The 12,738-nt window shown below is 41.4% G+C and overlaps 1 protein-coding gene across 2 annotated transcripts in view; it reads right to left on the reverse strand.

Moving 5' to 3' along the window:
* Window positions 1–2,137: 2,137 nt before the first annotated feature.
* WBP1L (WW domain binding protein 1 like) overlaps window positions 2,138–12,738 on the reverse strand; it is a 30,862-nt gene continuing 20,261 nt past the window's right edge. For both annotated transcript variants that reach the window (XM_072131144.1, XM_072131145.1), the window contains exons 2-4: window positions 9,723–9,825; window positions 5,684–5,845; window positions 2,138–4,945 (exon numbers count right to left, since the gene is read on the reverse strand). In XM_072131144.1, coding sequence (XP_071987245.1) covers window positions 4,236–4,945; window positions 5,684–5,845; window positions 9,723–9,825 — 975 coding nt within the window. In that variant the 3' untranslated portion in view covers window positions 2,138–4,235. The remainder of the gene's footprint in view (window positions 4,946–5,683; window positions 5,846–9,722; window positions 9,826–12,738) is intronic.

Here is a 12,738-nt window from a genome sequence, read left to right on the forward strand (position 1 = left end):
AATCCCACCCAGGTCAACATCTGCAAAGAGTTTGTATGTTCTCTCAGTGTTTGAGCGGGTTTCCTCCGTGTCCTCTGGTTTCCTCCCAAACTTCAAAACATACCGGTTTAGATTGTGAGCCCTATTGGGGCCAGGGACGGATTTGCCATGCTTTGTGCAACGCTGCGTAATCTGTAGGCGCTATATAAATAAACAATTATTATTATGGTTAAAGGAGTTTTCAAGGAATTTATACGACTGGGATGCAGGGGAAAAAAAAAAGTTGCTCCCAGCTCCCATGTTGCTCCGTTTCTGGCGGTAGTTCTCCAGCAGGGGCAGAAGTCGGAGCCACTTCAGTCATTGAATGGCCTGGTTGACCATAGGACATCACTTTTGTTGACCATGGGATGTAGCTTCCTTTGTCATCTCGCCTGAGGAGCCAATCCAACCCTCATGCAGCCTGGGTGGTGATATATAAAAATAGATAAAAATAAAGAGTACTTTCCCTGCTATGGCTCCCGAGTTGCCCCAGTACTTCAGGTTTTAGCCCCTATGACAGACCAGATGTTCCAGGGGTCATTGGACCCACTCTGGGCAATGAATGGCCTACTCAGAACACTGGACATCTTCCTTTATTGTCCAGGTCTGAGCAAAAGAATCATTGGCTGAAGCAGGTCTGTGACCTTCTGGAACCTTATGGCTGGGCAAAGGCCCAAAAAAAATGGAGGTACCAAGTAGATTTTTCTTTTTTTTTCCCCAAATTTTCTATGCATAATGATCAATGTTCAGTACAAAGTAGCAGCAGGTCCTACCACAGATTCCACCCGCTGAAGTAAAATATGGATTATGCCAATGATCCACACATTTTGGGTGAAAAACTTTGTCTGGCCCCAGCGACCACAAAATACAACGCACAGCTTTAATCTCAAAAGTTTCATTTTATTGTCCAACAAAATGACGAAATCCAGTGCAAGAAAGTTGTCAATGTTAATCCATGTTGCCACAGATATTTTTATGCAAATATCAGAAGTGCACATTCGTTTACAAAATAAAGTAAAATTAAAAAATTTTCCCTAAGCGTAGAGCAGACATTGCTCAAAATAGAAAACAAGAAACGACGAAAAAAGAAAAACTTGCACTTTCCATGAGGCAATGTGTAACATTCAACCTTCTTAATGGTGTCGGTCAACAGTAACATGTGTGGAAACTGTGACAATGTTAATGCATATAGACCCCTCTAAAGAGAAGAAAATTCCCCTCTTCCTGGAATGGAAGGGAATGTTCAAAATACAATTGTCTATAAAACTTATGTCCTTAAGTAGCAGTAACATCTTATGGAATACATACTCACACAGGCATGCATCCCCATGATAATCACGTGGTGACCACACAACAACATTTTTACCTTTTCGTTTTAGTGGTCAGTGTAAAGATTGCATTGGTTTTTTTTTTACATAACATGAGAAAATACTGCACCAAATGAAGTTGCTGTGCTCATCTGAGACAATGGATGGAGAGCTGGTGTTACGTCGGCCATTTCATCCGCCAAGTCCACCCTACGCAAGAACCAGTGCTAGATCATCGTCATCCTGATTTCTTAACCATGCAATAACCTATGTGCGCTAAAGAGACCACCAACACGTGGAAGGAGAGGCATCCATTTAGGTTGGGAGCAGACCAGCTGCTTTGTATCTTCGTATTATGTCCATCCTAAAAACCAAAACTTTAGTTTTCATATTTTAAGTAGGAAAACGGGTGAGGGAGGGGGATGGGGGGGCTTACTTTTAAGGCTAGAAAATGATCCATTTTCTACAATACGAAGCTAAATATTACATACTTGACGTAAAATGTATGTTCAGTGAAACCTCGCCAGAAGACCAGACCTTTGAGAAGCCCGCCTCCCTTAAAGACTATTGTGTTTCAGTGACCCATTTTCTTCTTATACTCCTTTACAAAATTTCCAGTGAGTGAACAGGTGGAGAAGTAAAAGATCTGTGACAAAGCTGGTGGAGGCAGCCCTGGGATCCTGCATCATACCCCAGGACTGCCATGGAGATGATTGACACCCCCAAACGTGGCCTAGGGTGAATAACATTTCCCATATGTCCGCTTTACATTTTCATAATTTTTGAAATGTCTGGATTATGTATTTTGATGTCACGCAGCTAACAAATCGAATATTGGTTTTCTGTATTTTCAGAGTTAAAAATTTTGGGGATATTAATGATTTTTCATGACAGCATTTTTTTTTTGTGGGAAGAGATGCTTTTTCCAGTGTTAAGATTTGAGGGTTGGTATCTCCTATTGTTGAAAATTTATGAACTTTTTTTTCTTTTTAAGGTCAGAAGTAGAAAAGCAATAATTCTGTACATATGTTTTTTTGATCACTTTTTATAGAATTTTTTTGGGGGGATTAAATTGTTAAAAACCCACCAAAAATTATATATTTTTAAATATTTATCAGGTTTATCAATAATTATTTACTTTTATTCTACGGGTCGTTACGACATGGTGATATTATATATGTGAGGTTAGTGTTACGATTTAGACATTTTTGTGCATTATATGGCTTTTTTTATATTAATTTATACATTTTTTTAAACTTTTTATTAGTTCCACCATGGACATGAACAAGCAATCATCCGATTTCTTGTTCATGATAACACTCTGCAATACTGATGTATTGCAGGGTATTAGCTGTGTCTGTGCACATGCATAGGCTGACACTGTGCCTTTAAGATGACGTCACAGATGCCATCTTTCAGGCACTGCCTGCAGACAGCCCTGGGGTCCTGATCAGACCTCAGGGCTACCAAAAGAACAATCGGCGACCCCCGAAGATGGGGCCCATCATGGGGCAGAGACCCCCAGTAGGCAGTTTAAATGCTGCAGTTAAACACCCACGATCGGAGCCCACGCAAATCGCAGGTGTTACACTGGGATGTCGGCTGTTAGTTACGGCCAGCACCCTGTGTATCCCAGCTCAGCTATCCAGCTGGGCCGGCATCAGCTCAGCATCCGATATATCAGCCTTAGATATATCGGACGCAGAGCGCTAAGGGGTTAAAGTGCGTGGAACAGGCTGGGCCATGGATGCCCAAGGCCACTGTGTTTATTAGTCTCACCGTAAAACCATCAGTAACGACATCTGAACTCTTTGCCAGGTCTGACTGACGACCAAGCACACTGTCAAGTAGATTTATTATTAACTTGAAATTGACAAAAGTATTTCCATGACCACTGTGGGTTTACAACAAATTTTCCACATGTATGTTACCTCAAACCAACAAATTTTAGCATTTATTGGCACAGGTCAGGGAGAACCTTTCATCTCCCCTCTCCTCACACGATTCTTTCCTTTATCCTTTAATAATCAGCACAGTGACTGAGTGGTTAGCATTACAGCCTTGCAGCGCAAAGAGTTTGCATGGGTTTCCTCCGGGTCCTCCACTCTCCAAAACATACTGGTAGGTTGATTAGATTGTGAGCCCCATGGGGACAGGGACTGATTTGGCAAACTCTGTGCAGCGCTGCGTAATCTGTGTGCGCTATATAAATAAAGGAATTATTATTATGCATTTTTCCACTGATTCTGGCATACTTGGAAATTTTCTCTATTCCTTGTAAATATGGGTGGTCTGTTTTAAGAGGTTTCACTGCATATAAGTGGAATTGTACTACATATTCGAGGTATCAACTCTCTGATTGGGGTATCTTTTCTCACAATTATTAGTGTGTGCAAGAAATCCCACTTTCTACAAACATGCTTACATACCCGCAGGGTCTCCGGTTTTCGCATTTGTTCACATACTGTCATACTGTACTGCAATACTGGCAAATACCCCGCACATTTACATTGTCTGATCTGGGAAAGATCTGTTGCCCTCCGATCCAATGGAGGAATCATTGTGTCGATCACATCTTATAATAACCTGTATTACAAGCACTGGAACTAGGAGATAAACTTTTTTTTCTAATAGGATTACAATAAACTCCAGACGTTCTCATTCTGAAGCCTCTTCCATACGCTTTCTGCTCTGGCACCTATTCTTATTGTCCTAGTCTTCCATCACCAAAATTATCATTACCAAAGCCCCATCTACATAAAAAGGCATTTGTAAAGTACTGGGCACGTTTCCTTACTTCAGCTTTGGTAGATCATTTCCAAGTCTATTAATGTACAGGACAATGGCAAAAAAATAAAAAAAAACCCCAAAAGATGGAACTTTCACTTATTTTTCTCAAGGGATGCAGCTTTAGCCACGGGAACTGCTACTGTTGTGAGAATTTGGTGAGTCTTGTTCATTAATTGTGTTAAGCAAGCTCAGAGGCTGACGTGGCAAAGGCGGGTGGTCATTACTATCACAATGATCAAAAATCCCTTCTTCTTCGTCCCTTTGGGGGCGAGCATCGCAAGAGTTGCAAGTATCACAGAAGTTTTCCCCTGTGTCATCAATTAAGCCATCAAGTTCCTTAAAGTCATCGTGATGGCCTCTATTGCACAGACAAACTTCAATTCCTGAGTCACCAGTGAACCTCCGGTGCCTCCCAGGGGTCTTGTCTTTGCCATCAAAGAATCCGCCCTGATCAAAGCTGTCAGAGCTGTAGTCCTTCAAGAGTTCCTTAGAATCCTTGTCTAAAAAGGACACTTGATCAGCCATCTCATCCAACTCTGCACCACAGGCGGGATCATTGGATTCATGGCCATTTGGCTTGTTTGCTACTCTTTCCAGACACGTTGTAGAAGGCTCGCAGTCCACAACGCTGGGCGGTCTAGTGCCGCTACAACTTGCTGCAGCTGGAGAACTTGTTTGGCTGTTCTGGGCGTTTCGTACAACCTCAGCTGTTCCTGAACTTACACATGCTGCCACACATTGTTGGTGTAGGACAGTGTATGGTGGAGGTGGGGTGGGAGGTCTGTTCACCACTTCTTCATAAGGAGGTAGCAGGTAATTTGGCAAAAAACCTATGGAGAGATAAACAAACAAAACCTGTGGTAATTTAAACTGTACATGTTCTCATGTTCAACCAATATCGGATTAGAGGGGGTACAACTTTCAGCACCCTATCAGATGTTGAAGATGCAACCTATACCACATACTCTCTATTGCCAAGCAAAGCTGTAATACCTACTATTCTACAAGTTATTATATGTATATATATTTGTAGAATTATGTAGAATTCAATTTCCAATACATCAAATTTACCCTCCGGTATAAACAAGCAAATATTTGTGACTGTGAAATTTAGAGCCCCAATGCTGTAGCAAGGTCATAATCGGATCCCGTTTACTGCATACCATGGCAATGATACTAAAGGGTCACTCCAGGCAATGCTGATACACTGTGTTATGCCGGAGTAGGGCCAGAGAAAGTTGTGCGTGACATTGAATCTATGAGCTATGCGCCGCTCCCCTTAGGTCCTGAATAAATCATAACACAGCATTTTGCCCGGCCAAACCCTTCAATAAAAAGTTACTCTTAAAAGGAACTTGTTTTTTTTTTTTTTTTTTTTTTGAACATGGGGTCTTAACTGCAGGCAATACATTACAGTGAGCGTTCCTACTAATTAATGAACAGCCATTACCATATGATGATACATACAAACACACAATATTTGCTCTATACCAGGATGCTTAGAGATAAGTGGGCAAAGTGGCATACCAAAGCCAAGATGTATGGATACAGCAGAGAGGATTACTTACGGAAGTAAAATGGCACAGACGAGTAGCTGTGAGCTTCACGATAAGCTATGAGGTTGATCTCGTGCTGCCGCTGCTGTGCCTGCAGCCTGTGCTTCGCTCGCCGATGATGGCATACACAGCAACAGCTGAGTATTATAATTATTGTCCACACCAGCCAAAACCCTGGACGGGAGAAAAGAATCCAAAATCAATGACCTGAAGAAATCAGTCAAATTGCAAGAAAAAAAAAAACAGAGGGGGGGGGGGCGAAGTATTTGTGTTTGGTTAAGGGTTTATGGTTATACAAAATAAGAAAATGGGTTTCCAAGAAAGAAAGGAAAAAAAAAAAAAAAAAAAACACAACACACTTATTGGAAGTACATCCCTCTGTACCTCCACAGGGCTTCCGTTTACCACGAGAAATTGGAAAATAAATTACTTCTATTGTCTTGAATCTCTAAATTTTGTATGGGAACAAGCTACATACCCAAGTCATGTCCAAGTTGGGGGGCTGTATATACAGCCGACATATATACGTCGGATATCCTTCCCCCATAGGCTGGCAATTGGTGCCGTATTGAGCAAATGTGCGGCACTGTACAGCTCCGAAGCTGGGGGAAAAGATAGGACATGTCCAATCTTTCCCCCGGAATACGGCGCAGTGCGTCTTGTTTCTCTGTGGAGAGGGGCGGGGGTGAGCGGCGCTCCTCCTCTCCCCGAGCCGATGTGTGTTTGACACCATTGTGTAAAAAATTCGACTTTCCATTTCAAAAATGTCTAAACCCTGAGTACCTTACATTGCATGTGTTTATGTGAATGGTCCATATGGCCCTAAATTTTGGTGCAATTAATGAATCCAACAGTAGTTTAGACACCATTTATGAGTAAAATTTGACAGAAGAAAAAAAATAAATAAAGAAAAGTTGATAAATACGAGTCTACAAGAGTATGGGGCCTCACAAATTTCCTCCAGTATCAAGGAAAGGTCACACATAATGATTATGCTTTTAGTATTATGAAGCCCATAGAAGCAGGGCTGAGGAGTCCGAGACCATGGTGTTGGAATTAGAATAAAATGGACCTACTCCTACTCCAAAAAAAAAAAAAATAAATTGTTACAATAAGTTCACTGCAGTGTGTGCAGAATATTTTTTTCTGCAGAAATTGGGGAAATGGAATATCCTATAAATGTCTGTTCTATCCCTGATCTAAGGATGTAGGCTTTTAGTTGAAATGAATGTGGATAAGAACCTGTAAAGCGCTATGGAATTTGATGGTGCTATATAAATAAAAGATTATTAATATGAAACTTTTTGCTCATGCTCAATAGTCAAGCTCATGCCCTACAGATCATAGGGGGAAGGAATGTCTGCACTTACTATGGAACCGTTATGGACTGTAAAGAGGACCAATATCTGGCCGGATATCATTCCCCATTGATGCCACAGTGCGGTGGGCACACGTTATCTCATCACACCGTGACCAGAGAAATATAGGACAATATATTACGGCGCCGGCCCTGCACTTCTCTATGGAGAGGGGTGAGCAGGAAAACTGTAGGCAGGCTTGTCCAGTGTATGTTCTCTCTGTACACTGCTCTATGTTTTATTTTGCTTTTCCTCATGTTTGTAGAAGGTTTGCCGTGTGGTTACCGAATGGATCCCCACTCAAGTCAGTGTAGAAAGGCTGTTCTCTAGCCTTAAAATAATTAGGACAGACTTGGGGTCAACTATGAAGGAGGATCCAAATTTGGCAATATGGTTTCTAAGAACAATTTCGTAGACTCCCTCGCCCCCCCTTAAAACATGCCCCATGGATGTGGGAGTCAGAGTTAGGGATACTGAGGAGTCCGAGGTTCTGCTCTCCGCCTCCACAGCCCTGTAGGATGGTTTCTGTATATGCCTACATATGTATACGTAGGCGTCCCTTGTCCTCTGTTCTTCCTCTAGGTAAAGTGGAATACTTGTTTGTAAGCAAATACTACAATGACTTCTTGCAGCGCTGCGTAATCTGTAGGCGCTATATAAAGATTTATTATTATTATTGTTATGACTTATAGACCTTCTATACCTCTATAAATTGTGATTATTATTATTTAACTTTGATTTATTTATTGTGAATACTTAGATATTTGACCATTGGTAGAACCTTTCTGTGCATGTTGTCATTTTAATGGATTTGTTTAAAATTGGTTTATCTTATGTTTATAATATTCTAGTTATTGATTCTCTTTATTTGGTGTGATTAGAGTTTGGTTTATTTCATTTAGTGGGGGTACATTGTATCCGTGCCCCCTGTAATTTGTATTGTGTTCAGCCCTGTGTAGAAGTAGACATCCTGACCCCCACCAGTCCTAGCAGTGTAAAAAGTCAATTCCAAACCCCTGCCCCCCCCCCCCCCCAACCACATTTTTGGCAAGAAATAAAGGATCTCGAAACCAGTTTGACATTTCTCCAATATCTACTATCTTTCCTTGCAGACCAATATTCCTGGTGGGGGTTAATGGAAATTCTTCCACATTAAGCACAGTATCTACTTTTACACCAGACATCCACCATATCATATTCTTTAATCCCCAGGCACATCAATGTGATTTTTAGTCTTGCTGATATCTTCACAGCGGAATAGTATATTATTCCAGAGGACATGTTTACAGTCGGTGGAAGCAGTACATGGATCATGAGGAAAGTCTGGAACTGTCAGCTCTTGTTTACTACATCCAAGCATCCAAATACTTTGTACACCCACCACAGATGGAGACACCGAGGGGGTTCTATGAAGCGCCCCAACCCTCTTCAGATCATGTTACATTCTGCCTATAAACTAGTGGAAACTTCAGGAACTTATGAGGATACAAACACACGCTCTGTATATACACCTATACAGTATAATCTATTTATTCTATAATGAACAACAACTACTGTAGGATGGATTGCAAAAAAATGTAAATTAGCATAATAAAAAGGTGGTGCGAGAGAGTCACAATGAGAGATAGGATAAAGAGACAGATACACAGTGAAAGACAGTGATGGAAGTTGTGGAGGGCAATTACCATTTATTCCTAAGTTCTGATGTTATCATCAAAACAGGTGTAATAGATATATATGGCACAAAAATGTGATACTAATTAATGTGCAAGTTACGCTTTACATATTGTTGGCCCTTTTTATGCAACTCTGAGTGAAATGTGTCTAAGCTAGCTGGGAGTCCGTCCAAGGTACAGAATAAGCCACTTTTGTAGACAAAAAATATTTATGAAAAATTAATAGGTCAGTAAAACAAAGTTTAAATATTGAGCAACTCAATATTGAATTGGGATACTCCTCCCAACTGTCATAGATCCAGGAGGGAAGGGGGGGGGGGGTAAGGGGGGCACAAAGAGAAGGAGGGAAGGGTGGGGGGAGAAAAAGAAGAGGAGGAGGAGGAGGGGGGGGGAGAAAAAGAAGAGGAGGAGGAGGGGGGGGGGGAGAAGAGGAGGAGGGAAGGGGGGGAGAAGTGGAGGAAGGAAGGGGGGCACAAAGAGAAGAGGAGGAGATAAGGGGGGGGGCACAAAGAAGGAGGAGGAGGAAAGAGGGCACAAAGAAGGAGGAGGAGGAAAGAGGGCACAAAGAAGAGGAGGGAAGGGGGGCAAAAAGAAGAGGAGCAGAGCAGGGGGGTACAAAGAAGAGGATTTGGCAAAGCTCTGTGTTGCGCTGCCTAATCTGTGTGTGCTATATAAAAATAAAGGAAATAAAGCAAAAGAGGAGCCGAGAAGGGGGGCACAAAGAGACGAGCACAAAGGGGGGGGGGGGGGGGCAAAAAGGAGAGGAGCCAAGAAAGGGGGGGGGGGGAAGAAGCAGAGAAGGGGCTCAGAGAGAGAGATGGGGTGCCAAGAGAAGGGAAACAGTCAGAGATGGCCGAGAAGGCGGGTTAGACAGAGAGCACCAAGAGGAGACTGTAAGACAGAGGAAGTCATATACTGGTAATTCCTTTTATACAGTCAGAAAAAAAATCATCTGAAACACTGTTTGTTTTATCCACTTTTTACAACTGTACAAACAAAAACACAAGACAGACTTACACCATAGCTCATAGTAGTAGTTACAACACTGAGATTGTCCACAGCAGTGACCCGTTTCACATATGTAACTCTGATTGTTGACTCCAATGCAGGTTTCCTTATCCTAGAAAGAAAAACAGACCAATGTAAGAGAAAGGATAGGAAACAGGGTCAGTAAATCATAAGCATCGGATCAAATATGTTATGTATACATATATGGATGCACCTACTAATCAACTACTTTCCTTAAGGGTTTTCATGCAAGTAAAACTACAACCACTGACAGACAGTAAGAATTTTATTTTAAAAAAATGTTTAAAATTTTTGGGACCTCCAGAACACCAACGATTAATTTTTATGAACTGTACAAAGATAGATACAAGTCTGAAAATGATAGAAAATCCCAAACATTTTACTACTTTCAGTATCTAGTAGGTCTTATGATATGTGGGACTATACTGAGGACAAAGGGTGAAGACACACATGGCGTTTTTGGGCCGTTTTTACTAAGTGCGTTTTCAGATCGTTAAAAACGCATGCGTTAAAAAACGCATGCGTTTTTTGAAAACGCATGCGTTTTTGTCCGTTTTTCCGAAATTGCGCAATGAAAAACGGACAAAAACGCATGCGTTTTTAAAAACCGCATGCGTTTTTAAAAAACGGATGCGTTTTTTAACGCATGCGTTTTTAACGATCTGAAAACGCACTTAGTAAAAACGGCCCAAAGACGGCCCAAAAACGCCATGTGTGTCTTCACCCAAAGCCTGTTGCTCCCATGGGTAAGTGATGGGTGGGAGGTGCAAAAAGAAAAGAGCAAAACAAAAACAAAACAAAAATAAAAATCCCACACATCATCCAATAACAATCCTCAGAGTAAACAACTGAGTTTTCCAATGTCATCACCAGCTCAGACAGATGTGCGTCAACCGGAAAAAGAAATAGTTCCCTACGGACGTGGCTTCTGACAGAAAAGAGAAAAAATAAATAAAAAAATCCTGAAACTGAAGCTAAGGAATACAAAGAGACAGAAAACCAGGGCCAAAAACAAGAAGTTGTCCCCGTCAGATTTTGTTCCGTCAAATGAGGCACTTGTGCGATGTAATAGAAAGCAAATACAATTGGGATTTCCTTGCCCGCTTACATAGAGAACGGTAATGATAACCACATGACTCGCAGGTCAGATTCCAGATTAGAAGTCAATTACTGGATTACCATGAAGTCGGGTCATGTTCTCACAGGTGGAAATACTGATTTTTTTTTTTGGTTGTGGAGTCACGGGACAACGAGCTGATATTTGGATGTGGCACCACATGGGTAATAGTACAATATTGGTTTAGTAGTGAAAAATCACCATCTACGTCCAATGAACACATCTGAAACAGGTTTATAGAACATCTACCACATGGATTAAAAACTGTATGCAAATTGGCCGGAGGGGCTCCAGGATACATTAACATCTATGGAGCCTGGTGGTAGATGCCATTTAACCTCAAATATTCCAGACCTCACAGGTTATGGTAGTTCTCAGAAAATTGACCTTCAGCTATCTTGCCTGACTCCCCCTTGTCCATGCATAATCAACTCCACCAAAGGTTCATATGGTGAATGTAGAGAGCAACAGCCAAAAGAAACTTGCCTCTAAGGGTGATGTCACACATGGTGTTTTTGGGCCGTTTTTAGTTAGCGCGTTTTTAGACCGTAAAAACCGCATTTTTAAAAACGCATCAGTTTTTTATGATCTGAAAACGCACTAAACTTAAAAACGGCCCAAAAACGCCAAGTGTGACATCACCCTGAGGGTGAAGACACACATGGCGTTTTTGGGCCGTTTTTACTAAGTGCGTTTTCAGATCGTAAAAAACGCATTTGTTAAAAAACGCATCCGTTTTAAAAACCGCATGCATTTTTTGAAAACGCATGCGTTTTTGTCCGGTTTTTCGAATTTGCGCAATTAAAAACGGACAAAAACGGATGCGTTTTCAAAAACGCATACGTTTTAAAAAAAAACGGATGCGTTTAACGCATGCGTTTTTTACGATCTGAAAACGCACTTAGTAAAAACGGCCCAAAAACGCCATGTGTGTCTTCACCCTGAGGAACCAAGAAATTGGGCAACTAAATTCCAACTTTCAATCCATACCTCCCTCGATACCATGATTGGGTGGGGGCGAGAAGGGAGGCCCATACGCATTTGATTACATGGTCAACCATATCTGCCGAGGATTCAGCTGTGTTTTAAACACATGTAAATGGAGGACGGGGTTACACACAATATAGCTATAAAGTGGTCATTTGGAAAAAAGCCATTTTACTTGACCTCACCATGAACATCCGTGCTTTGGAGAAATGAAATCCAGCAGCCACAATTAATAACATATATGTGCCCATAACGACCAAGACCGTCACCACCAAGAACGAAAGGGTAGCCGTGATTGACAAACACAATATAAAATCTCCTACTGTCACTTCATAAAACTAGATTCTTGTACAGTTCATTTTTGAGGGGAAAATAGGGGGTGGGGTAAAAAGTACTTGGCAGCAACCGGTGCACTGTATAGAATTTTAATCTTATTTTGTTGAAAAACATGTAGTCAAAGCCTTTAAGTAAGTGGAAACATGCAAACAAACAGGGCGGCCTGCTGAGATGCTTATGTCCAAGGAACTTTATACTGAAGAACATGTGTTAGGGAAAGCTTGTCTGAAAGGAGGGCTGGAAATGATTGCTGTGCTAAATGTGCAGTTCAGAGAAGGTTCGGGACAAATACTTGGCAGGATTCCTATTCCCGATTGGGAACCAGCAGAGTCATTTGCTACTGTTCCCCTCCCAGGCCATGGCCTGTAAAATTATTGACTTTCTTATTTGGATAGTGGCTGCTGAGCTCACTGAAAAGTCACAGACTGAGCAAGAGGCCAAGGTCTTTCCGACCCAAAACCTGTGTTTTTCTTCTAATGATTTTTAACTCTTTTTTTTGACAGAATGCAATTTTTTTCTAAAATTTAAGGGAAAAATTAGGTCTTGGAAGTCACATCAAAAAGA

Source organism: Engystomops pustulosus, chromosome 11, assembly GCF_040894005.1.
Source record: "Engystomops pustulosus chromosome 11, aEngPut4.maternal, whole genome shotgun sequence".
Taxonomy (NCBI): Eukaryota; Metazoa; Chordata; class Amphibia; order Anura; family Leptodactylidae; genus Engystomops; species Engystomops pustulosus.